This window comes from Camelus ferus, chromosome 27, assembly GCF_009834535.1.
Source record: "Camelus ferus isolate YT-003-E chromosome 27, BCGSAC_Cfer_1.0, whole genome shotgun sequence".
NCBI classification, from domain to species: domain Eukaryota; kingdom Metazoa; phylum Chordata; class Mammalia; order Artiodactyla; family Camelidae; genus Camelus; species Camelus ferus.
This window is the reverse complement of record NC_045722.1, coordinates 21,219,510-21,243,900: the sequence shown is the minus strand read 5'-3', so window position 1 is coordinate 21,243,900 and position 24,391 is coordinate 21,219,510. Positions and strand designations below refer to the sequence as shown.

At 50.2% G+C, this 24,391-nt stretch overlaps 1 protein-coding gene across 1 annotated transcript in view; it reads left to right on the top strand.

Moving 5' to 3' along the window:
- The window catches only part of ADAMTS17 (ADAM metallopeptidase with thrombospondin type 1 motif 17), a 304,068-nt gene that overhangs the window by 197,157 nt on the left and 82,520 nt on the right, over positions 1–24,391 (top strand). The window contains exons 14-15 of the mRNA XM_032468854.1: positions 12,574–12,740; positions 18,220–18,347. Coding sequence (XP_032324745.1) covers positions 12,574–12,740; positions 18,220–18,347 — 295 coding nt within the window. The remainder of the gene's footprint in view (positions 1–12,573; positions 12,741–18,219; positions 18,348–24,391) is intronic.

Sequence of the window (24,391 nt, the reverse complement as noted above, 5' to 3'; positions counted from 1 at the left end):
GATTTAAAAAAAGGGGGGGGGGTTTGTCGGTGTTCTCCTGGATTCTGTGTGCTTTTATTGTGAAGTCTTTCTGTCTTTGTCCTGTTTTGGAAGCTCAGCTTGCTGTTTTCAGAGGCCCTCCGTTGGCGCCCTCTTCTGTGCTGCTCCCAGCACCTGTCGGCAAGCAGATCGCGCCTCCTCCTAACACTGGGTCAGGTGCAGCTCTCTGCTGTGGGTGGGCGGGTCGCTGCCCCTCCGGTTGCCGCAGTCAGATGTTGCAGACTGGCCAGGTAGGAGGGCGGGTCGTGCCCCCTCCCAGCACCTCGGTCAGGGGCTGTGTTCCTGCCCGAAAGGCGGGGGGGGGGGGGGGGGGGGCCGCTCTCCCTCTACCTGCGCCGCCGGTAGTTCCGCTCTCTGTGCGGCTGCGCGCTCCGCCCTGGTCGGCGCTCCGTAGGTGGGCTCGGGGAAGACCTGTCCCTGCTCCAAGCCAAAACCCAGCTCCTTGTTTGTCTTTGTGGAGCAAGTTTTCTGAGGGACCAGGATGGAAGGATCCTATCTGCCCCGGGCTGCAGGCCAGTCTCAGTCTGGCCTTTGAGGCTGCTAAGCCCTTCGGTGCGGATGCAGGTTTCGCACCCGCCCCCGCCTGAGTGCTCAGCGCGGAGGATATGGCGGCTGTGCCTGAGCCCCGCCTCTCTTCCCCCGAAAACTTTCCGCGGGTTTTCAGAGATGGGGGTGTGCACCCTTCCCCCGAGAGCACATCAACCTTGCTGTTTTATGGAGGGCCCAGGTTGTTCTGCCCTATGCACCCACAGTCACAGCGTGCAGCCCCTTGCAGTCCCCCGGGGCTGCCTCGGTGCAGCTGCCCCCGTCCTCCGCCCGGCTTGTGCAGCCTGGCCCTGCCCACCGCTGCCGGCCCGCGTCTCAGGCTGGGTGTCGGGGGGACGCTCTGTGCCCGTTTAACTTAGTTCTGTTAGTCAAGGGCTGCTCTGTACAGATCCGAGCCTCGGAGGCTCCCCCTCCGTCCCGCTGGCCTCTCAGTTGGAGAGGGGAGACCCAGCGAGCGAGTGCCAGTCCTCCTTTGCCGCTCCCTCCCCGCGGGACCCGCCCCGCGCTGCTTTGCCTTTTGTTCTTTCTTTTTTCCTTTTCTCCTACCAGATTTTTGGCGTCCTTATCTTTTGAAGAGGGCGATGTTCTGTCGGAGTTCCACAGGTGCTCTGGTTGGCTGAGTGAGTCTGCAGATGTGGGTCTTGGTGTATCCGTGGGAGAGGGTGACCTGCGAGCGTCCTTCTACTCCGCCATCTTCTCCGTCGCCTCGGGTATTTAATCTTTTAGAAGTGAATTCTCAATGGAAAGCGTAGGTGGTGTGTTAGGATTTATAGGATTTAAAGATACACGAACTATTATAAGGAATCGGGTCACGTGGTTATGAAGGCTGAGAAGCCCCACCACACCCGCTGGAGGCCCATGTATGATGCAGTCTGAGTCTGAAGGCCTGAGAACCAGGGGAGCCCAGGGGATGAATGTCCAAGCTGTGCCCAGTCCAAGGGCCAGAGGAGATGAGACGAGACGTCCCAGCTCAAACAGAGAGGCCTCCTTCTGCCTTTTGTTCTCTTCAGGTCCTGGGCAGGTTGGAAGGGACCCACCCACACTGGGGAGGGTGCCTGCTTTAGGAGTCCACCCATCCAGATGCTAATCTCCTCCAGAAACACCCTCCCAGACACACCCAGAAATAACTTACAGTCTGGGCACCCGTGGCCAGTCAACACATAAAATTAGCCACCGTAGGTGATTAGATAACCTATTTAGCTAAGTGGTAAGAAATTAATCGTGGTTTCAGTTTTTCCATTGCTCTGTGATGAAGTTCCAGTAGTTCCACCTCTGGGCCCAAGAAGAGAGCTCTGGGATTGGAATCACGGTGCAGAGATTTGGGCTTGGCTTGGTTGGTTATTGGTCATGTGACCTCAAGAAAGACCCTTCTCTCTCTGGGCCTCAGTTTCCCCCATTAGAGGGTGCTGGCGTGGTATCATAGGAGCCAGGCTTCAGAGCCAGAACAAGATGGTCAGCAGTGGGATTGTGTTCAGGTGATGGCAACCCTTGCAAGAATAAGATGTTATCAGTGCTGAGCAGGTGTGACCATGGCTTCTGAATGAGCTCCCTGTGGCTGCTGTAATAAAGTACCACAACGTGGTGTCATAAAACAACAGAAGTGTGTCCTCTCACCATTCTGGAAACCAGAAGTCTGAAATCAAGGATTTCACAGGACTGGTTCCTCCTTGAAACTCTGAAGGAGAATCCGTTCCTTGCCTGTCTACTGGCTTCTGGTGGCTGCGGCCACCTCCGCCCCATAGACTGACCGCTCCCGCCTCCGCCTCCTTCCTCACTGGTGTCTTCTCTGTGCCCTTACACCCTCTCTCCTCTTCCCAGGACACTTGCCATGGGGTCTAGGGCCCACCCTAATCCAGGCTGATCTCATCTCATCATTAAGAGATCCTTAATTATGTCTACCTGGTCACATTTGCAGGTTCTGGGTAGGTTTATCTTCCCCTCATTCAACCCACTGAACCTCCTTTCTGTTCCCAGACACAATGCTCCCGCCTCCAGACCTTGGTCGGTGCTTCTTCCCCTCTTTGTGTCTCCTCCTGGGACAGGCCTCCTCCCCTGAGCCCCTGGCCAGCGGCAGATGCCTGCTCCCCACTCTCTCTCTGTGCCCTAACGTTACAGGTATCAGGATGGTTTGTGGTTACTCACATGGATTTGCTCACTTGTTTTCACTGCGTCCTCCCCCTCTGGCCTCTGAGCTCCAGGAAAGCCACACCTTCTGGGCCCCATCCTCCCTCCATGCCTGCAGCAGACCAGTCCCCGAAACACGTGCCTGACCACCTTCCCGTCTGGACACATGCGTCTGAGAGAATGCCATCCCTCTGCTTCTCCAGTGCCTCAAAACACACACCTAATATTGTCTTTTCCTTTTAAACACAAAGGTGATTGTAATTTATTATGCCAGGAAGGTGGGTTACCAGGTAGACCCCTTCCCTTGTGGATTTTGCCTCCCCGAGGCCCACAGGCTGTGAGCAGCCAGGGATGGGGGCCGGGTCCCCCTGCGCATCAGGGCCATCTCTGCCGGTGCCCGCCCTGCCCCAGCGAGGCTGTGCTCACAGCTAGAGGTGTTCGGTGCCCTCTCAAGAGCATCCAGCCTTGTTTATTCCGAGTGAGAGGAACAAGATGTTTTAGCTCCTATAGTATTTACGCCTTGGTAGTATTTCTTTCAGTCCAGTCTTTCACAATAACTGCGTAGCTGCATTTCCTTTTCTGAACAGAAGTGACAGGCTCTCTTTCCCCTGTAGTTTTCTGCAAGGTTTCTCACCTTCGAGAACCGCCCAGAGGAATGGGAGGAGAAGGGGCTGGCCTTGAGGGGCGGGGGGTTGCTTCGCAGTGGTCCTGGTGCTTCCTGCGGAGATGCAGGAGGCAGACAAGCTTTTATGAAGTCCAGGCTGCAGTTGTCAGCCTGCTTTTGCAGAATGGCCTGATGTGGTGATTGTTACAAAGCACAGCTGATGGAGGCCCCTGGAGCCAAGCACTGACCAAAACAGCGTCCTCTCCCCGGCTCACTCCTTAAATCACCAGGCTCGCTGCCTTGAAATTTCCCAAGGATGTCCAAATCTCACCGCTACGTACATCTTGGACTTGGAAGGCTCCCACCACCCTCTCCCCACCCCCTTCACTTTATATTCCTGGCTCCTTTCCCGTCTCCTGCAGCTGGTTTATTCACTGTCCAAAAATACTGGCAAGAGAGTCCCCCGCCCTCTGTTTTTTTTCTCTAGTCTTGGGCTTTACAGCTATTGGAATTTTTGTTTCTTGCCAGCTGACATCAAGGCTTTGGGGACCATCCATGTTTTTAATGCAGCTTCCTAAGCTTGTCCTTTCCTGCCATAATTTGTGTCGCTGTCGATGGAAGTTTTCGCTAAAAGACTGCAAGGCAGAGAGTTTGTCTCTAATGCCAATTCTGGTACCCGTCAGGAGGCTTGTGTAGGGCAGGCTGGGAAGTAGGGGGTGGGAGAAAAGGCTCCGGTGATCTCGTGTGACAAGCCAGCTCTGTCAGAACACAAGAAGTATGAGAAGGTGAGCAGATCTTAGAAGCAGGGATGCATCAGGGTCCCGACCCAGGGTCACACCCTGAGCATCAGAAAGGAAGGCATCCCACCTTCTAAGACTGGGGGAAATGAAATTATGTGCTTGTAATCCCACAGTGAAACCCCCGTAGGTGTGTTTTCAACGTACCTGGCGTTCACATGGATAGCTTTTAGAAATTACAGTCTTCTATGCTTGAGTCTAAGTTATATGAGTTACTTGGGCACCTTTCAGAGGACATCTGCTGCCCTGCAGGGGTGTTAGCAGCCCTGAACCACTTCTGAAATCCTGAGTGTGTGCCCTGCTCGCTCCTTGGAGCTCTTGGTGCAGGATCAGGGGGCGTAACTGCCGGCTCTCAGCTGAAGTCACTGTGTCTCTGGATGGCGAGGTGGTCTGAACTGCTTGCTGACTTTTATCTCCTGATCTGTCTGCATTCAGTAGAGCAGAGCGAAAAAAGAAAAAGTGCTACTCAGCTGGCCTCTTGCTCTTCCTCCCACCTGATGCTGCCTGTCATCTGCTCCCAACGAAAGCGGCAGATCTGCTGCCTGTGGTCCTGTTCATCTCAGCAAACCTTTGTGCTTCCCTGCTCTGCTGGGGGTGCCCCAGGCACTTGGGACCCCTGGCTGGAGCCGATCCTACCACAGGAGCTCGGAGAGACTCAACTGTCTGTCTACAGAAAGGACATCTATCCTAGAGTGTGTGTTTCCCGAGCGCGTGTGCTGGGTGTGCGTGCAGGTACGTGTTGGCTCCCAGCGCGTGTGTGACCGAACGTGGGCCAGGTTTTTTGGAGCAGTCATGCCACTGGCGCTGCCGTGACAGCAGCGAGCTTCCACCTGCTCCCAGCCTCCCCGGAGCTCGATGCTGTCCGTCTTTTCCGCTTTAGCCCTTCTGATGGGTGTGTAGCGATATCTCGGTGAGGTTTTCATTTGCGTTTCTGTCATAAGCAATGAGGCCACGCATCTGTGTCTGTGGTTGCCATGTGGGTGTCCTTTCCTGTGAAGTACCTGTCCTAGTCACTGGATTTATATCTAAACTTCTGCTTTGTTTGTGTTTTAGAAAGTCCCGATGGAGTACAGATAGAAATTGGGGATTGATACTGGAGAAGCATCTTGAAAATCCATCACACCCCGGATGGCTGCCTCAGTGGGTCAGCCTGTCCTCACGATATCCGAGGGTAGCCCCCTTCCCCAGTCTGCTCCTGCTTGTGAGTCATACTCTTTCTTAACCTCCACCTCTTACCTCCCCACTGAGAGGTTATTTAACGTATTACAGCTTCGGTCTCCTCATCAGAAGGACACAGTCAGGATCCCCCTCTGATTCTTCTTGCCGCCACTAAACCAGGTAATGTTATAGAGAGCAGGAGGCGTGTAAGCCCCCTGGGCATGATAGCCTGTGCTCACTACAGATGTGACCCTGGTGCCTCTGTCTGGGCCTGTGTCCTCAAGGGACCATCCCTCATTTCAGGACTGAGATTTCAACTTGCTGCCCCGCCCCCTCCCATTTTCATGACCTACTTCCAGCTCTCAAAAATGGACAACTCTGTTCTTCCACAAATTGTATTATGTTAACCATCCTCCATTTTAGCCATGACAGGCTTGGTTTCTGTTATTGTAGCCTTCCTAGGGGCTTTTTATTTGATCCACATTGCATAACTCAGGGTGAAATCAGAACCCCAGCCCCCTGCTCCTCAGACTTTGGGAGGGTGATCTCTCCCGCCTGTGTTTGCAGCACCAACGCAGCATCTTCTGAAGGCCCTGTGTCCATGCAACTCAAGCTTGGCCTACTCGCCTGGTGTAGGCTCCTTAGTAAAGCTGTTCCCGCCTCCAAGTCCTCCCATAGAACTTATGCTCACAAGGTCTTGTGGACCTTCCCATCAGACATGTCCTCCCCAAGCGAAGATTCTCCTCCACCTTCTTTTTTTGAATTTTTTTTTTGAATTTTTATTTTTTTATTTTGGGGGGGAGGTAATTAGATTTTCATTTATTTATTTACTTTAATGGAGGTACTGGGGATTGACCCCAGCATCTTGTGCATATTAGGCACACACTCTACCCCAGAGCTATACCCTCCCCCTTCCTCTGTCTTTTTTATGGTATGTGTAGAGGCCTTTCTGTTGTCTAAGCACTGGTGTATATGCAGGAGGCCCTCGCTGGTGTCACGGTAACACTCAGATGACCTGTGTTATTGACAGTCTTAGAGTGAATGTGCTGAGTGCGGGGTCCTTCTGCAGACTGACATATGGAAACTGGGCTGATCTGGGTAGCAAATCATGCTGCTTGTGGATTGCCTCTCCCTTTTCTCAAAGTAGTGACCCAAAGGAAAACTGAAAAAAAAAATCAATTCTTTCGGTCATTCTTTTTCTGTTTTTTTTTTTTTTTTTTCCTGTTTGTCAGTCATTTGTCCCTGTTTTTATCATGTCTCATAAATTTTGAACAGATGCCAAACATCATGTATTAAAAACTGTAGAGGCTCTGGTCAGTGTTATTTTGGTCAGATAGAATGACCATCAATCACTTTCTTTCTGTCCAGGCTGGACTTGAGGCTTGGTTAAGACTTTGTCCTGAATTTTACATTTGTATTATAGCCATTTTAGTTATCTATTGCTATTATCTATTTATTTATTACCTATTACTATTTAATATTACTCCAGAACTTACTCGTTTAAACAACATTGGTCATTTTTTTTGAATAGGGAAAGTTTAATGTAAAAAAGCATTAGCCGTAACAGCTGATTAGAGTAAAGGGGAATTAGCTGCTAAGAGGTGACAAGAACTCTAAAGACACAGAAAGAGCAGATACAGGAAGCAGCCGGTATCTTCAGGTCAGAGGCAGAGCACCCAAGGAAGGAATAGACATGGATGAGGGTGCCCCCTGTCCATTGCACACACACCCAGGGCTGCAGTTCCTTGGTTGGAGAGGTTACAACCTGGGGCTGGATGAAGAAGAAGTTTGCCGAGGTGCTGCACTGGTGGAACTTTCTGGGAGGTCCCACTTAGGGGTGTCAGAGAAAGCTGTCCAATGGAGAAACTGCATCTGAGACCAGACTTCGAGTTTTCCCAAAGTGCTGGTGTGCCCAGAAGCTGCCGTCTGGGATGAATGCTGCCTGGAGGGAGGTGGCAGGCATCACGGGCCATCACAGAAGTCTGCTGAGAGAAATCACACTTCTTGTAGGACAGGTCTGATGGTAAAAAACTTCCTCAACTTTTGCTTATCTGGGAATGTCTTAATTTCTCTCTCATTTTTGAATAACAGTTTTGCTGGGTATAGAATTCGTAGTTGATAGGTTTTTTTCCTTAAGGATTTTGAATGTATCTACCCACTGACTTCAGGCCTCCAGGGTTTCTGATTAGAAACAGGCTTGTGATTTCCTGAGGATCTCTTGTATGTGATGTGTTGCTTCGCTCTTGCTGCTTTCAAGCTTCTCTCTTTGTCCTTTGACAGTTTGATTACAGTGCATCTCAGTGAATTTATCCTTTTTGAATTGTAGATTCCTGTCTTTCTTCAAATTTGGGAAGTTTTCAGCCATTATTTCTTGAAATAATCTCTCCTCTTTCTTCTCCGTCTGAGGCTCCTGTAATGCATATATTAGTCCCCTTAGTGGTTTCCCACAGATCCCCTCTGTTTCCTTTTCTTCATTCTTTTTTCTTTTCCCTCCCCAGACTCAATAGTTCAGTTGTCCTGTAGTCAAACTCATAGGACAAATTTATATTCCTGATTTTTCTTCTGCCTGCTCAAACCTGCTTTTGAGCCCACCTGGTCAATTTTTCATTTCAGTGATTGTACTTCTCAACTTCAGAGATTTTGTTTCCTTTTTATAATTTCTAACTCTTTATTGATAGTCTCACTTTTCTCATGTATCATTTTCCTGTCCTTGTGTCTTCCTTCAGCACTTTGAGCATCTTTAAGACCACTGTTTTATAGTCTTTGTCTAGTAAACCCATCCCAACCTCTGGACTTCCTTGGACACAGTTTTTACCAATGTATTTTGTTCCTTTGAATGAGTTGTCCTTTCTTGTCTCTTTGTATGCCTTAGTAATTGTTTTGTTGAAAATTGGACATTTGAACCTTATAATGCAACTCTGGAAATCAGCTTCTCCCCCATCACAGGACTTGTTATTTCTTTGCTGTTGAAAGGTTTCTCTGTGCTGAGGATCAACCTGAAGTGCAAGGTCTCCTCTGGCTTTTTCTGAGCCTTCCTCATTCCCTGGGCATACCTTGTGGCTTTCTAAATGTTCCCATATGTGCAGTTGCTTCTGAATGACCTGATCCTTAAATATCTGGCTCCCAAAAGAGGAAAAAGAACTTTTAAACGTGTGTTGCTTAGTGAAATTCCCTGGAAGCCACTTTAGCTGGTGGGGGTTGCAACAGTGGTGGCCCCTGCACCTTAGAAATCGAAAGCATCGCTGAGCAGCCAGAACACAGAGCTCCAGTATCTGGAGGACAAAGTCTTTATTGTCCACCCTGACTCCAGCAAACCACACCAGGAATGTAGGCACCGCCACCTGCCATGGGGCTGGGGGAGGGGGGACAGTTGCCACTACCACCGTCAAGATTGAAATTGATCAGCAGTAACCACCCCTTACCAGCCAAGCTTTCTCCTGGAGGCTACCAGCTTTCAGATAGACTCCAGAGTTTCAAAACTGTTACTTCAGGCAGTTTTTGCCAATACAATTGTTGTCCAGGTGGAGAGGTGGGTTCCTAGTGCTCCCTACCTGATTTTTCCTGACATTGCTTTCTTTTTTTTGGTCGTTTTAAGATAACCTCTGATAATAGAGTTCAATTCAGTCTAATGACTGTTTGTTAAAGACCAGCCTGTGCCAGGTTCTCTTGCTTGAGGCTGCGGAGGAATAGGAGGAAGGCAGGAGCTCAGCTCGCCGTTTCAGAAGGTCGGTAATGAGCAGCACGGCAGAGACCCAAGGAGGGTCAGGAGAGGCTCCAGGTGGGAAAGAAAACTAGGGGGCAGGGTGGAGGTAGCCTTCAGGGTGTGCGGAGAGTTAGGGATGGGGGATGGGGAAGATGGGGCAGCGAGCCAGACGGGGGCCGAAAGGGGACTTGCCTGTGGGAGGAGACCAGACATGGAGAAGAAACCAGATAAACAGAATTCAGGAGGGAAACACCCTGAGGCATGTGCGGTATTGCATGGGCTGCCGCCTGGAGTTTGCTTCTGTCACATCTGATCGCCTCTCCACTTACCCGCTGTGAGGCCGTTGGTATACGAGGGTCAGTCAGTCAGACATAAATCTGGAAAACCAACTGATGGCAGTGGATGTAAAGGAAGCTAAAACAAAGCTTGATGACAACTCAGGAAGTTAATTCCATGACCCGCACAAATCTTAGTTCACACCCTAAGGTGTGTAGGAAATGTAGCTTCCTTTATTTTTGTACAAGCCAATCCAGTTTTATGTCTGAACTCCACTCTAGTCCATGTTGGCTTCCTAATCTCTTCAAGGACTTTTTCCCTTTTCCCTGAGTCTGCATCTAAGTTCAGTTGAGGATGCATCAAGTCATTGGGTTATCTGGTGTATTCTTCTTCTAAGAGTTGCCATGACAACCTGCCTCAGCTGGGTGCCATTTAAGCAGCAGAGATTTACTCTCCCAGTTCTGGAGGCTCAAAGTCCAAGATCAAGACTCCGGAAGGGTTGGAAGGGCTGTGAGGGAGACTCTGGTGGTTTGCTGGCAATCTTTGGCATTCCTTCGAGTGTAGAATCATCACCCTGATTTCTGTATTCATCTTCACATGGCATTCTCCTTGTGGGTGTCTGTCCCCAGATTTCCCCTTTCTTTATAATAACACCAGTTGTATTGGTTTAAGAGCTCACCCTAGTCTAGTATGATCTCATCTCAACTATTATGTCTGCATTGGTCCTATTTCCAAATAAGATCATGTTCTGAGCCTCCAGGGATTAGGACCTCAGCCTATGAATTTTAGGCAGGACACAACTGAACCCTCAGCTTCTTACCCTAGAACTTCTCTGCCTCACCATCCCTTCTCTGGTCCCAGCCGTGGGACATGCAACTCGTCTGTTGCAGAAAAGGTGTCCCTTCTGCTGGTCCACGTGGTTCTTCAGGGCCAGCCCCTCTCTGTTCCTTCCACACTGTGGTTTGTGGCACAGAAATACATTCACCTGTCCACACCTGGCACTCAGGCCCGGGGCTCCTGGGAGGCTGTCTGAGACTCCATCTCTCCAAACACGCCATGCAGTCACTTCCCTGGGCTCTAGCTGCCTCCCTGGGACTCTGGGCAGGAAAAAGAACAAAAAGGTGCCTCTCTTCTCAGGTCAGTTAGAGAAGTCTCGCCATTTCCTAACTTTGAGATCAAAACTCAGAACCCGCTATGGAGCCACCAAGGGATATAATCTTTCAAGGCTGCCTCTCCTCCCAGGTAAGGCAGTGTATGAAGTGGACATGGAGGTATGAGGGGGGCCTTTCCTCTGACTCCAGATGTTTCCTCCAACATATTTTTCTAGACCAGGGACTGGCACACTATGGCCCATGGACCAAATCTGGCCTACCGCTGGTTTTGTAAATAAAGCTTTTTGGCGCACAGCCACGCTGTTTTGTTTACACTTTGTCTCTGGCTGCTTTTGTGCTGCAGTGGCAGGGCTGAGTAGTTGCGACAGAGACTTCATGCCGCACAAAGCCAAACAAATGGACAGTCTCGCCCTTTGCAGAGAAAGTTTGGTGTAGACTGTTGTGACACAAAAGCCTAAAGACTTTTGCCACCTTCTGCTGTCACGTCTCTTCCATAAGGCCGTCGTCTCAAGGTGGCCTCACTGTCTGAACACAAGAAGTGGCAAAGGGAAGAAAAGAAATGAAATGTAGCGAAAAGGTCACCCTGCCAGCAAGTGTGTACAATTTGGGAAAAGCCACTGAGCAGAACAGTTGTGATTTGTGCGGGGGACTTGGGGAACAGTCTTACTCCATCATGGAGGTGAAAGGAACCATTGAGGTTGCCCAGGTCATAGTCCTACAAGGACATCCGGGGCCTCGTGGAAGAGCTGGGCAGAGCCACACGTCAGCTGGCCAGGCCAGGGTCCTGCTGCTTCTCTTTGATACCCCTCGTGTGCGGATGTGGTCAAAGAACACAGCTGGGTCTCCAGAACTGGTTCAAACCCCAGCCTAAGCATAGAGCATCTAGGACCCAAGACCACATCACTGAGCACGTGTATTCTCACTCTTACCCAGGAAAAGGGTGCAGCTGGTCTCTACCCAGAGCCCATGAAAAGTGAATTAATCATTCTGATTCTTTTCATTATAGAGTTATTTATTTACTCATTCTGAAACTTAGTGACGTCTGGAGTGTATCTAGGAGCCATTTAAAGGTCTTTATTTTATGCTGGAGAGAGTGTGGAGGAAAGGGAACCCTCCTACACTGTTGGTAGGAATTTAGTTTGATGCAGCCACTATGGAAAACAGTATAGAGATTGCTTAAAAAAACTAAAACTTGACTTACCATATGATCCAGCAATCCCACTCCTGGGCATATATCCAGAGGGAAACTTTATTCAAAAAGATGCATGTGCTCCAATGTTCATAGCAGCACTATTTACAATAGCCAAGACACGGAAGCAACCTAAATGTCCATCGACAGATGACTGGATAAAGAAGTTGTGGTGTATTTATACAATGGAGTACTACTCAGCCACAGAAAAGAATGAAATAATGCCATTTGCAGCAATATGAATGGACCTAGAGATTATCATACTAAGTGAAGTGAGTCAGAAAGAGAAAGAAAAACATCATATAATATCACTTATATGTGGAATCTTTAAAAATGACTAAAATGAACTTATTTACAAAACAGAAACAGACTCTCAGACATAGAAAGCAAACTTATGGTTACTGGGGGAAAGTAGAAGAGGGATAAATTGGAAGTTTGGGGTTTGCAGATAAACACTACTATATTTATAACAGATAAACAACAAGGTCCTACCATATAGCACAGGGAACTATATTCAGTATCTGGTAGTAAACTATAATGAAAAAGAATATATATATTGTATAACTGAATCACCATGCTGTACACCATAGACTAACATAACATCATAAACTGACTATACTTCAATTAAAAATTTTAAAAAGTCTTCATTTTATAGAAGACGAAAAAAAACAAACAAACAACCTACACACACTAAAAATTCCTCTTGGAGTTTTTAGTGTTACAGATGGTCAAGTTTTAAGTTCCGATGAAAGACACAATTTGTGGATCTTGCTGAACTGGCACTCATCATATTCTATTTCCAGATGACCTTGATTTACAGTTCTTGGCTGAACTTTCCTGATGACTCATTTAACACGCCATCAGCGGGGGGCTGCTGTTGCTGAGAGACGGTGTGTAAGAGCAGAGCGGGGTTAGTTTGGATACCTTGCCCGCCCCTTCCCCATCCTGGAAAGAGAGGCCAAACCTGAGCACCCCTGCTGTTTCCGAGGCCTGTCTGGTTAACACCACCGCTCTCTTCCTCCTAGCCCGGGGCCTGGAGGCGCGCACTGCCTGGGCGCCAGCGTGGAGCACGCGGTCTGTGAGAACCTGCCCTGCCCCAAGGGCCTGCCCAGCTTCCGGGACCAGCAGTGCCAGACGCACGACCGGCTGAGCAGCAAGAAGAAGGGCCTGCTGACGGCGGTGGTGGTTGATGGTAAAGGCACCTAGCACATCCTTTCACTGCGGCCTCCCTCCCTGCCCCGCAGACCGTAAATACCTCCTAGGAAAACCCACAGGGCACCCCTACCTCTGCGATCCACCCAATAGGAAGCTCCAGTCCTGCCCAACTCAGCCGTGGACCCACTTCTTGAGCAGTAGGTTGAACTGGGTTGACCCAGCTCCGTGGGATTTCCCCAAAGCAGCTGCGAGCAAGGCAGACAGAGGGCCAGGTTCCTCCCACACCCCCGTTTGCAGCAGGGTGGGTGTGCTGGTAGCCTGTCGTCTAGTGCCGGTGCTGATGGGCCCCGGGCGGCGTTGAAAGCAAGGCTCTGCAGGTGCAGGACAGGGTTTGCGCCTCTGCTGTTTCTCTCTCCAGTGTTGATACGTTCTCAGCATGTCTTTTCTTGGTTCATCTTGGGTTGACTCTTACTCCTTGACAGGAGTGTTTGGGGAAACATTTGTTTTTTTTTGTTTTAATTGAGGTAACATTGGTTTATAACATTATGTAAGTTTCATGCGTACAACACTCTATTTCGACCTGTCTGTACACTACAATGTGCTCACCAGTGGAAGTTAGTTTTCATCCGTCACTGTACAGTTGATTCCCCTTTACCCAAATCACCCTCCCCCCATCCCCCTTCCCCTCTGGTAACCACTACTCTGTTCATCGTATCTATGTATTTGCATTTGTTTTGTTCAATGACCGTTTACAACTTCGTGCAGATAACAATAAGCACGTCTTCTTTCCCAGAGCTTTCTCCCAAATCAAGAGTCTCTGCCCACAGGGCCACTGCAAGCACTTACAATGACTGATAAAATCCTAGGTGGGGCATCATGTCCGAAAGGATTCATGGTGCCTGTTTATTATCCATAAGGATCCCCCAGAGCCGAGTTCAGGGTGTTTTACACATAAAATTCTGTTCCTCTTCAGGAAACAAGGGTGTGCTGTACTGATGACAACATTTATGTTGTTCCATTTACGGAGTGTACACCATGTGCTGGGCTCAGGGTAGCTCTGCACACATCATCTCATTTAATACGCAAGACAAGTTGTGCCGAAGGTGAGAGGTTACAGGTTACATGACACGTCTGAGCTCCTGCAGCTGGTGAATAGCAAGGAGGGGGCTGACCCCAGTTCCGGACTTGCTGACTCAGAAAATAACCATCTGGCTTCCAGTACTAGAGTAAGATAGAAAGCATGATTTCGCGAGTGCCGAGTGAGGGAGCTTTAATAAGAACTCGAGCAACTGGGCCTGATTTTTACACAGCCTCTGAAGTTTTTTTTTTGCAGAAGAATGAGGTTCCTGTGCCAGGACTTGGGTTTCTGCCCTGGGATCGGAAGAACCTCTGAAATCGACATTCTGCTGTTATAAGTTCAAGTGTGCACAGCTGGTCCGGGGATAGGACCAGGCGGCACAGGGAATAATGGCCTCAGACCCTCAGCTTTGAACGCCCTGACCCATCCGCTTTGAACTGACTCATAGAGCGACATGGGATGTTCTAAGTAGTAGCAGCGAATACCAGCCCACCCAGCCGTGGGCTCATTTTAAAGCTCTGGGGAGCTCCCCCAGACAGTTTCCTTTTTTACAAAGACCAGCATCTTTTGTGTGATTATGTGATTGTGGCCGCCCTGTCACCCAGTCAGCAAACTTCCAGGGAAGTGCAGCCTTTATACCTTCAGCTTTCCCTGCAGACCAGGGACGAGCCCTGCACCCCTAACAGGAAGACAGGCAGCTGGAAGCAGACTCACCCGGACACTCACGGCCCTGCCTGGCTGTTCATCTGATGCAGAAAGACACGGGAGGCTTCCCCATGTACCAGGCGCACTTGGACCCCTAATCAGGAGGGAGATAGCACCGAGGGGCTGCCGTGTTTCCAGCGCAGTGGCAGGTTTTGATGAAAAGCAGCTTCGTCTCCAAGCCTTCAGCCGAGCCCAGACCGCCAGATAAAGATGTTTGAGGTCCCCTGCCTGTCCTCTCCCACATGTCGGGAGCACGAAGAGGTCAGGTCTCAGACAGACTCTCCCTGCTCTCATTCCGCCTCTGCTGTGTGCACGGCCTTGTTATTCTGTCCTTGGTGTCTTGCTCCAGTTTTCAGTTCTCCTGCCTTGTTTCTTCTATGCAGAAATCCCACTGAAATGTCTGTTTTTCCAAAGATTTCTCCAAGTCCAGATCCAGCTTCTATTTGACTTCTAACCACTTTTGGATCACTGAGCTCCTTGTTCCTTATCATCACAGTGGCTGCAGCCAATGTCTGCCCAGATGCCCCCTCCAGGGAGCCTCCAAGTGCAGCTATTTGGGGAAGCTCACTGGGTTCAGAATGTGTTTTCACCCACTTGCTTTTTCTTTCTGCCAAAGCAGTAAATAATTATAAGCCAGAGTGCCACCGCCTTTGATCCGAAAAGTGCAACCCTACTTGATAAGCACATTCAGCCCTCGGCCTTTGAAGAAGAGACCCCAAGTTCAGGGCTTTGCAAAGGTCCTCCTCCGGAGTGGAATCGTCATGACTTCATTGGTTTCATTGCCTTTTCAATTATAAACAGAAGCAGTTTTTTTTTTTTTTTTAAAGAGCGTTTCTCAAGGATAAAAACAAAATAATAAATGGCCAATTCAGAGGGTAGGGGGAGAATACAGATTATAAGTGTTCTTCTCCCAACTCAGTTTATAAAAGGCACAATTCTAGCTCCGCCAGTGAGAGGAACGATTCCTGTGGTTGGGCTCTGGGTTCTTCTGCAGCCCATTATGACTGCCCTATTCATAGCACTGCTATCGCTGTGGAATTCTTTGGCGAGTGACACACAGTTCAAGAAGGGGGAAGCTGTATTTTTTTTTCTTTTTTCTCTCATTGAAAAAAAAAAAAAAGGAATTCTTGCAGAGGTAGATTTTCCAAGGGAGGACTCAGGACCACAAATCCACACCACCTCCAAAAGAAGACAAAGACTCTCCTTAGCAAATATTTCTCTGTGGAAAAGCCTTTCGACAGAAACCCGTTGAGATGGCCCATTGCCAAACCCACCCCCTTTCTGCTCTCCCTGTGGAATCTCATTTAAGTGGAAACCTTCAAGGGTTCCGTCTTCCCTGCCCAGGCCAGCAGGCCACGTGCCCACTGAAGTGTCGGAGGCCTTGGCAAAGGTCGTGTCTGGATGTGGAGTGCTTTCCCAGCTCCCTCTCCCCAGCATGGCGAAACCTTCTTCCAGTCTGCATCTTCCAGGGGATGGAGGGTCTGATGGTCAGGGCTGTCTGACTCCAGCATGGCCATGCTGGCTGGAGTTGCGTAATGAAAGGAGAGAGTGGTTGCCAAGATGCAGAGTGTCTCAGGGGTCCCAAGGGCCAGGATGAAGGTCTGGGGCCAGGGCCCTGAAGATGTCAGGATCTCCTCTCCATGTTCGACCACAGCTTGTGTGTGTGAGCCGTTTCTTCCTGCCCGCCCCGCACTGGCTTTCTCACAGCTTGTCCACACGCAGGCCAAAGGGCAGTACACAGTGCCTTTTATACACGTCCTCATCCCGTGTCCAAATCCTTTGGGGCCAGATGTAGTTCGGAGTTCAGAGCATTTTAGGTGCTAGAAAGGTAACAACAGGGTGTCGACCATATATTACTTAATACCCCCAGTGGGGTCCTGGGAATCACCCCACAGTCAGACACATGGACATCTCTACCAGGTAACTCACAAACAGTCTACAAGTGGGATACTAAACCCCACCAACAGCTAGCCAAGGCTAGTTTTGCTGCCAAATGTGTTTGGCACAAATGTAAAAACCAAACCAAACCAAACCAATGTTTGCGGTTTTCAGAGCTTTTGGATTCCTGAATTGTGGATAAGGAAGTGTAGACTTATTTGGGGCTCATCAACCATGAGCAGACACAACCTCTCTAGCTAAATTTCAGTTCTACTTTCCCAGAGGGAGACTCTGATTGGTCCAGCCGTGATCAGGTGGCTGTTCTTGGTCCAATCAGCTGAGGCCTTGTGAGGCCTGACTATGAGGGTGTGGTGGGGGAGAAAGACTCTGATTGGTCCAGCTACAGTCAGGTGCCCCCTAATGGTCCAATCAACTGAGGCATGGCTATGGGGTCATGGCAGGCAGCTTTGGGGATAGGGAAGTGAGCAGTTTTCTCAGCGTGTATACCCGACAGAGGGCCAGACAGGGCTGGGGTGAGCGCTTGTGATGTCCTCAAAAATTAAATAGTGTCTCCACCTTAGTAAGACCTTGTAACCACTGGCAGAGAGAGAACAACAGGCGCTCTAAGAGCCACACGGTGGAGCAGCAGGGGAACCCTCCAAGCCTCCACCAAGCACATGTGATCACATGGCTCCCAAGACCCCAAGCCCATCTCGGCTGCCCTGTGTGTGGCTTCCCCATCCAAGCGCTAAGTCCTGATGACAAGTGAACTAATGAGAGGCTGGGACGCACCCCAAAGAGTCCAGCCTCAATCTGGATTTCATCTCGGCACACATCAGCCGGGCGAGAGGGGTGTTCCAGGCTTCTTTGCTTACAGTGTGTGGTTGTATAACTTTTTAGAAGATTGGACCTCCTGTACAACTAAGGATGTAAGAGTGTTGACGAAAGATGGAAGTTTGGTTCCTTGCCCTCCAAGGGCTCCCATTCCCATCAGTTCTTCAGTCTAAAGGTAATTGCAGTCTATCCCTTTCACATTCCTTTAGCAACAGGACCCACCTTATAGGAGATCCCCTTGTATGTGGGAGTTGCTCAGACAATTACAGAACAGCAGGATTTGGAAGCTTTAATGGAAGTGTGTGCAAAATGCAGGTGGAGACTCCAAGTCAGAGGGGGCATGAGAAGAAGGCTCTGCAGTAGAAGCTGCCGGGGTAACAGGCATCTTCCAGAAAGGAGGGGGAACAGTCTAGGCAAAAGCGTGAGGTCTTGGCATTTTCTGGGCACTCGCTTGGTTCCAACAACAGCAGAAACCAGGGTTCCCATCCTGCCTGGGGACAGGGCCCTTACCTGTTGTCCTAGAGGCTTCTGTGTCCCCTTTCTGTACCTTATTCCTGCTCAGTTTCTTCCAGGCCCTTCTTGCCACTTACCACAGCCCTGCAGCTTTTGTCCAGCAACGGGGGACCACTAAGGCTTTAGCAAAAGCTGCTGCCACGGCGACACCCCGAGACCTGCCCCCCTCATCCCTTCCCCACCCCAGGCTCATCCCTGATACCTATTCAGCTTGCTTAGAGGTTAGCACAAAACGTGTTTGTTTGGCCTATTTTCTTTAATACCTTAAGGAAAAGGAAATTCTATTTCTGTGCAAAGGAGAAAGAACAAGATGAAGAAAAGCCCACGGTGCTCTCACCTGTGTGCCATTCCCCTGAGCCGGAGGGTCTTTCTCCACGTGCTGTGCCAGGTGTTCCTAGGGGTGGGTGCAGCAGGTGCCGAGACCTTTATTCCATGCCGACTTCTGGTCCCTCGGGCTGGCCATCGCCCGCGCCCCTTCCCACGACATGCACCCCCTTTCCCTCCTCAGATAAGCCGTGTGAACTCTACTGCTCGCCCCTCGGGAAGGAGTCCCCGCTGCTGGTGGCCGACAGAGTCCTGGATGGCACGCCCTGCGGGCCCTACGAGACCGACCTCTGCGTGCACGGCAGCTGCCAGGTGACGTATTCTCTTTGCGTCCTTGGCAGGGCTTTGGAAGGGAGGCTCCCTCTCCACAGAAGGGCCAGGGGTGGGCGGAGGCCTCAGGGGGCCGGAGTGAGGAGACTTTCCCTAGAAGGCACTGGTGGTGCTGCCTCCTGCAGCCTGGGCCCCTCCCTTCTTTCCTCCCACCTTCCCCCCCTCCTCCCCTCCCTCCTCATCTCAGAAGTCTTAGAATAACTTTAGACATCGTGACAGCAGGAGGAGCACGTAGATTACCAAGGTGGGACTGGAAAAGGTACAGGAGCATGTGTTTGGGGACAAGCTATGCTCCGTTTAGCTGTAAAAGATGTAGTAGGACCAAGCAGACTCCTTCCCGGGTAGTACCTGGGAGGTGACTGTGCCAGGCTTTTGGGGGTCGCTCCACCCACCCACCGTAAGATGATCCTCAAAGCCATTGTGACGTTGGATGTCTGTGACTCCTTAGCACGATGGTAGATGTCAGTTAAGAAGACATAAAAAGAAGGAGTGGGGGACGGAAGCTCACCTTCCACCTGCATTAAATATGCCTGAGCTGGGGGGTCACCTGTAGCTGAGCCCTCCCAAGGCCTCGTTCCCAGCCTAGGTAACCAGTGACTGCTTGTCCGTCAGGATGGGTACCCTCCTGCTGTGGTGCGGCAGCTGGGATGGGGGGGGTGGGTCTAAAAGCTGCATATTTCCAGTCCCTAAGGGGCGTGGCTCAGGCGATGCAATGCTCGACTCTGCCACACAGGCCCTATTTCCTGACGCCCTGGTCTGGTCTGAGCCTGTCGTGAGAGAGCCCCCCTCAGCCGTGGGTACGGGCTCTCATCACAAGGCCAGGCTCCCTCAGCAGATGAGCCCGCAGAGAGCTGGAGGAGACTGCGGCTCCCACAGCCCTGAGTGGGCGGATGGGTGTGAGGATGGCTGTGCACTTGAAATAGAAAGGAAAACCCGGCATTTCCTCCTGTTTTCACTTTTCCCTGTTTGGCCTCCATTGCCCAGCATCTATGTGAGACTAAGCAAGCAGTCCACAGCAGGGCTTCTGACTTTACTGGGAAAAGGGAATCAGCTTCCTAAAAGCCCTGTGGCTGTGGATGCTTCAGGAACCCCCACCCACCTCCCGAAGTTGACACCATCTCTACTGCTCAGTTTCAGGGAAATATTAAAAACATTTGAAAAATTATAAATCCCAGGGGTCATGTGGAAAAGAAACCATCATCCCCCCTCAATTGTCATTGTGCCTGAACCTTGACCCCCAATCCTGGGGGCCCCTGGCCTCATGGGGCAGCCGGTCTCCCCAGATGCCTGGCCCTGGGCGTGGGCGGTGAGGTTTCACTGAGTGAGTGAAAGACAGAGTAAGAGGGAGAAAGGCAGGAAGACATGGACACAACGACAACTTCTAGGATGATTCCGGCCGCCAACCATTCCAACCCTAGTGGATTTCTTTTCCCCTGCAAAGTCCAGACTAGGATTTTTCAGGGAAAAACTTGACAGTGTCCAGGCTCCTTTGGCACTGCCTGGCTTTGTTATCAAATACAGTATGTGGGGGGGAAAGATGCTTGGTGCCCAAGAGTCTTGGCCAGGTCTCCTCCCAGAGAAGGAGTGGGTGATGGTGGGAGAGCTGGGCCCTCAGGCCTGCTGCGTCATAGCAACGAATGTGCAATGTCAGGCGGTGTGGACAAAGATCTGGTCACTGTCACTGAAATGAGAAATTGCTAATGGTTCTGGTTCTCCGTAAATCTGCTAGCCAGCCAAGTGCAAGATTTGTTTTCATCCTAAATGATACATTTGTACGGGCCTTGGTGCAGCCCCAAAACGTACATTCCTTTAGCAACAGTGTCCCAAGCAAAGCACTTGTACTGTTCCGAGCAGCACCTGAGCCATCTCCAGCCTCTCACCAGTGTCTTCTGTGGTGTTCTTACCAATGTGGAAACATTTCTGAGACTCCTAAAATTTTCCGGCCTGTGGGGTCCCTAGTAAGTGGCCAGACCTGATTTCAGCTCTAACTGATCCGGGCCAATGTGCCCCTTCCATGACCTTGGTTCTTATTGCAGCTTTTTCAATTAGGGAATCTCTCCCACACCATGACAGCAAAACTCTCAGTCCTTGAGTAAGTACAGCAGGGTATTTGAGATGCCACTCAAGGTCTTTTAATAGCCTTAAGTCTGCGGTCATCCGAGCACCAGTGAGCCAGAGCCTGCCCTGCACGGGGTATGGTGGGAATAACATGTGTACACTCGCCTTCTCATTCCCAGATGCCACTCGGTTCCCACCCGGCAGCCAATCTCAAATGCCTCCACCACCATCTTCATCATTGCATTTACTCACCCTGCACTGAGGCTAACACTAACCAGGTGTGAGCCCTCAAGGCAGGGGCACCTTTCACGGTGCTTTATAGCAGGCGGGCAGGCTCATGCTCCCTGGAGCCTCACCCTGACAGTGGGAGGCCTCCCCCTTGCCCCCGTCAGCTCTTGGAAGTACCATCCCTTCCACATGGGTGCATCCCAGTGACCCACTGCCTCCAGGCAGCCCACCAGTCCTAGCAGAAGGACCACTCTCCTGGTAGGTAGTGATGGCACTTCATGAGACTAAAACCCTGAGAAACAACTCGCTTCCTGAAGGAACTTAAAAATACCCTCTATACTTCTAACCTTGTGCATTCTCCAGAGAGAATCCATGAAGGTTAACTTCAGCCCATGGAGAATTTAAGTCAATTTTCACAAAAATCCAAATTAGTCAAGGCATAGTTAATCAAGTTTCATAATAACGCTGAGCATACTTAAATAAGATTATAAGAAATTAAATACAAATACAGTATTTATGCCCAGTTACAGCGATTGCCGGAGTGGAGTGTTCTGCATTCCTGTGGTACTTGTGGATGAGTAAGGCAAGGGGTATTGATTATAGAGCAGAGCGTAATAGTGATTAAAAAAAAAATCTCAGGGATTTGGTGAGCAGAGGGTCTGTACCTGTTCATCAGTATCATCATCTAATTATAATTGATAAAAGGTAGGAACATCTGTATTCTGTATAAGACAACACATACAAAAATACAGCCACTGTTCAGCTTTACCACCGTCCCCTTCAGCTATGAATTTTGCTATTTTGGAGGTAGCAGAAGGAGTTCTGGGAAAGTTTGAGAAACCTAGGGACTAGTTGGTGGGGAATGGTGGGGACGAGAGGCTCCGAAATGGCATTTTGAGAAGATTCCCCTAAGCTCCAAATAGCAGGCTGATTCAAACCATAACACGCAACATGGAAATACCATTTCACCCTGTTTTTACGAGGACCGCGTTGAGTTTCATTTCAGTGAGTCACCAATTACTTAACATGCTGAAATGAAACTTAACAGCACTCATAAAAGTGGAGTGAGTGAGGGGAAGAAACACAAACATTGTCTATTTTTTAGCACGTCCCTATAAATCAGGAGCCCCATCATTAATGATTCCTACTGTTGACCTCCGGAAGCCAAGAAATCAAGTTAATATGCCTCTAATGTGCAGCTTGCGTCAGAGCTGCTGACCAGCAGTGGGTGAGTGAGATGGATGGACGGAGCTGAACGTACCTGGGACCAGACATGCCTGGCTTTTCTCTAACGCCTCATCAGCTTATGTCACTTGTAGCCAACATACCTCATTATGGTCCCACTTCCTTGGGACCCTAACTTGTGCATGTACCGCTGGCTTGATGAACATCAAAACCAAACACCTTCGGGGCCTGTAAGCTTCATCAGTGGAGGGATTGTGTCTGATTATCTGCGTTCCCCAAGGAGCTGGCTTGAAGGACAGACGGCCTTACTGCATTTTGCAAAGAAAAAAAAAGGAAATGGGTGCGTGAACGGATGGGCCACCCGCTCTTAGGACTTCAGTGATTCTGGAGTCTAGAGCCCATGTCAGTGGATCATCTTCATTGTCCAGAATTTATTGGCGTCTTACTTTGTGTGCGGTGGTCTGTTAGGCCAGTGGAATTACTGGTGGAATATAGGAGAATTGTCAGAGACTCTGGCCTCAGAGGCCCCTGTATAAAGTAGGGGTAACAAGCATGCAGGAACCTCTACTGGTTATTTACGCTCACGCGAGCCTGTGTTTCAAACACGCCCACCTGGTTGCTGCTTTTCCCCACATCGTGACCCTGAAGTGTGTGACTGTTGGTGCTGAACCTTGACCCACGGCAGGGCCTAAAGCTCTGAAGTCAGACGCTCTACCCCTTTCACCCAATTAACCTGCCATAGCAACTTCCAGGTTAAGCCAGCATTCTGAGCCCCGTGTTCACTCCTCTTCCATCCGGGGACTCCACTCAGTGACATTAAGGCAGCGTAGCACAGACCATAGTGAAGAGGAGAAGCCGAGGCCACCCTTGGACAAGAGGGCAGAGTGGGTGGAAGTTTCACTGAAGGAGCAGAGCAGCAGAGGCCAGAACTGGAACAAGTGGAGAGTCACAACCAGAAGTAACGCCGGATGCTTGAGGGAGTCTCGGATGGGGGAGCAGAGGGTGGAGAGAGGAGCTGGCTGCAAGTAATGAGCCAACATCCCTGACCGCGCCCGGCCTGGCACATGGAGCTTGATGAGTTGCTGGGGAATTATCCTCAGAGTCTTTCCCAAAGTTGCGTGATAAACCGTTGAGGGACATCCGGGGCAGGTGAGTGGCATTGGTGCTTGAACACAGCACTTCCCTCCCACCATCCTGAATGGAAGCCTGCCACCCTCATGGCTAGAGCCCCCCTCTGGCCCTTCTGTGCCTCATTCTCAAACACATGAACAGTCAACCAGGGATCATCAGCTCTTTGAGGCAAACCAGCAGCAGGAATGAGAAAGACCAAGGAAAACAAACAAAAACTGATCCTGGCGGAAAATTGAGATAATTACAGAATCCCGTATGCAGCCAAATGAGCAACCAAGCATGGAGGTGAAATAAAGGAATTTTGAGACATGGGAGAACTCAGAAATTTTATTTTCCATGCATCCATTCTGAAGCCGTGACATGTAGTTTAGCAAGACAAGGGTGAATTCCAGAAGAAGGAAGACAAGCCTGGCAGGACTTGGTGGAGCTGACCCAGGAGCCCAGGAGATGTGGGGTTGGGGGTCCTGTTGCTGGCTGAAAGCATCAGTTAAATATAAAACAGTAAGTCAGTGGAATCCCTGTAACAGCAGAGAGAGCGGGAGGCAGTCGTCAGAAGGTAGCTATTAGGTAGGAAGAAAGCAATAAAGAAAAATAAACAAAAACAAGGACCATCAAAACCTGCATGAGGACGTCCCAGTTCAAAAATGAGCAAACTCAACTGCCCTGTGGGGGAAGGGGTTGCTGTCCAGCAGAGGCACAGAAGACAGAGGCAGAGGACCCGTTTTGAAAACCAGAGTCTTCTGTCCTCACTTTTACCCAGCGTCCAACTTGATGAGAGTTCAGTGTTTTTATGCATTTCTTTACCATTCTGAGCTTGGCACCATGCTGGCCGCTGTGTTTGGGGGTGGGGGACAAGGATACAAAGGATTGTAAGATCCCACCTCCACGTGCTTACAGTCTGTCGGGAAGATGAGACTTGATGTGAAACCCCAATAACCACAGGCGAAGGCATCATTGAGAGCCGGTGAGAGGCTGGGTTTAGAGCGGAAAGAGCTTTCATTCCACGTGCTGGGCGCTGTAACGTGTGCTGGGCACCCCGTGGTCAGCAGCACCGAGGGGATCCCTTTCCCTGTGCAATGTACAGACAAGGAATAGATAAACTCCCAAACCTGATCATTCCGGGGACTGGTGTGTGTAAGGAAGAAAATGATGTCAGAGAGAGATGGAGCAGGGCTATCGCTGAGAGAGACAGTGGCGTGGCAGGTGTCTCCGAGGAGACAGCATTAGTGTGAGAGCCAGCCCGTAGGGGTGAACACGTAGGGGCGGAATGCCCCAGGCAGAGGGCAGCAGGGGCCAGGCTGGTGTGTTCCAGAAACAGGAGGGTGGAGGACAGATGCTGGTGGGGCAGAGGCGTCAGGACCCAGGCCATGCAGGGCCTGGCGGACTGCGGTGGGAATCTGGATTTATTCTGGCTGCAGTGGAGA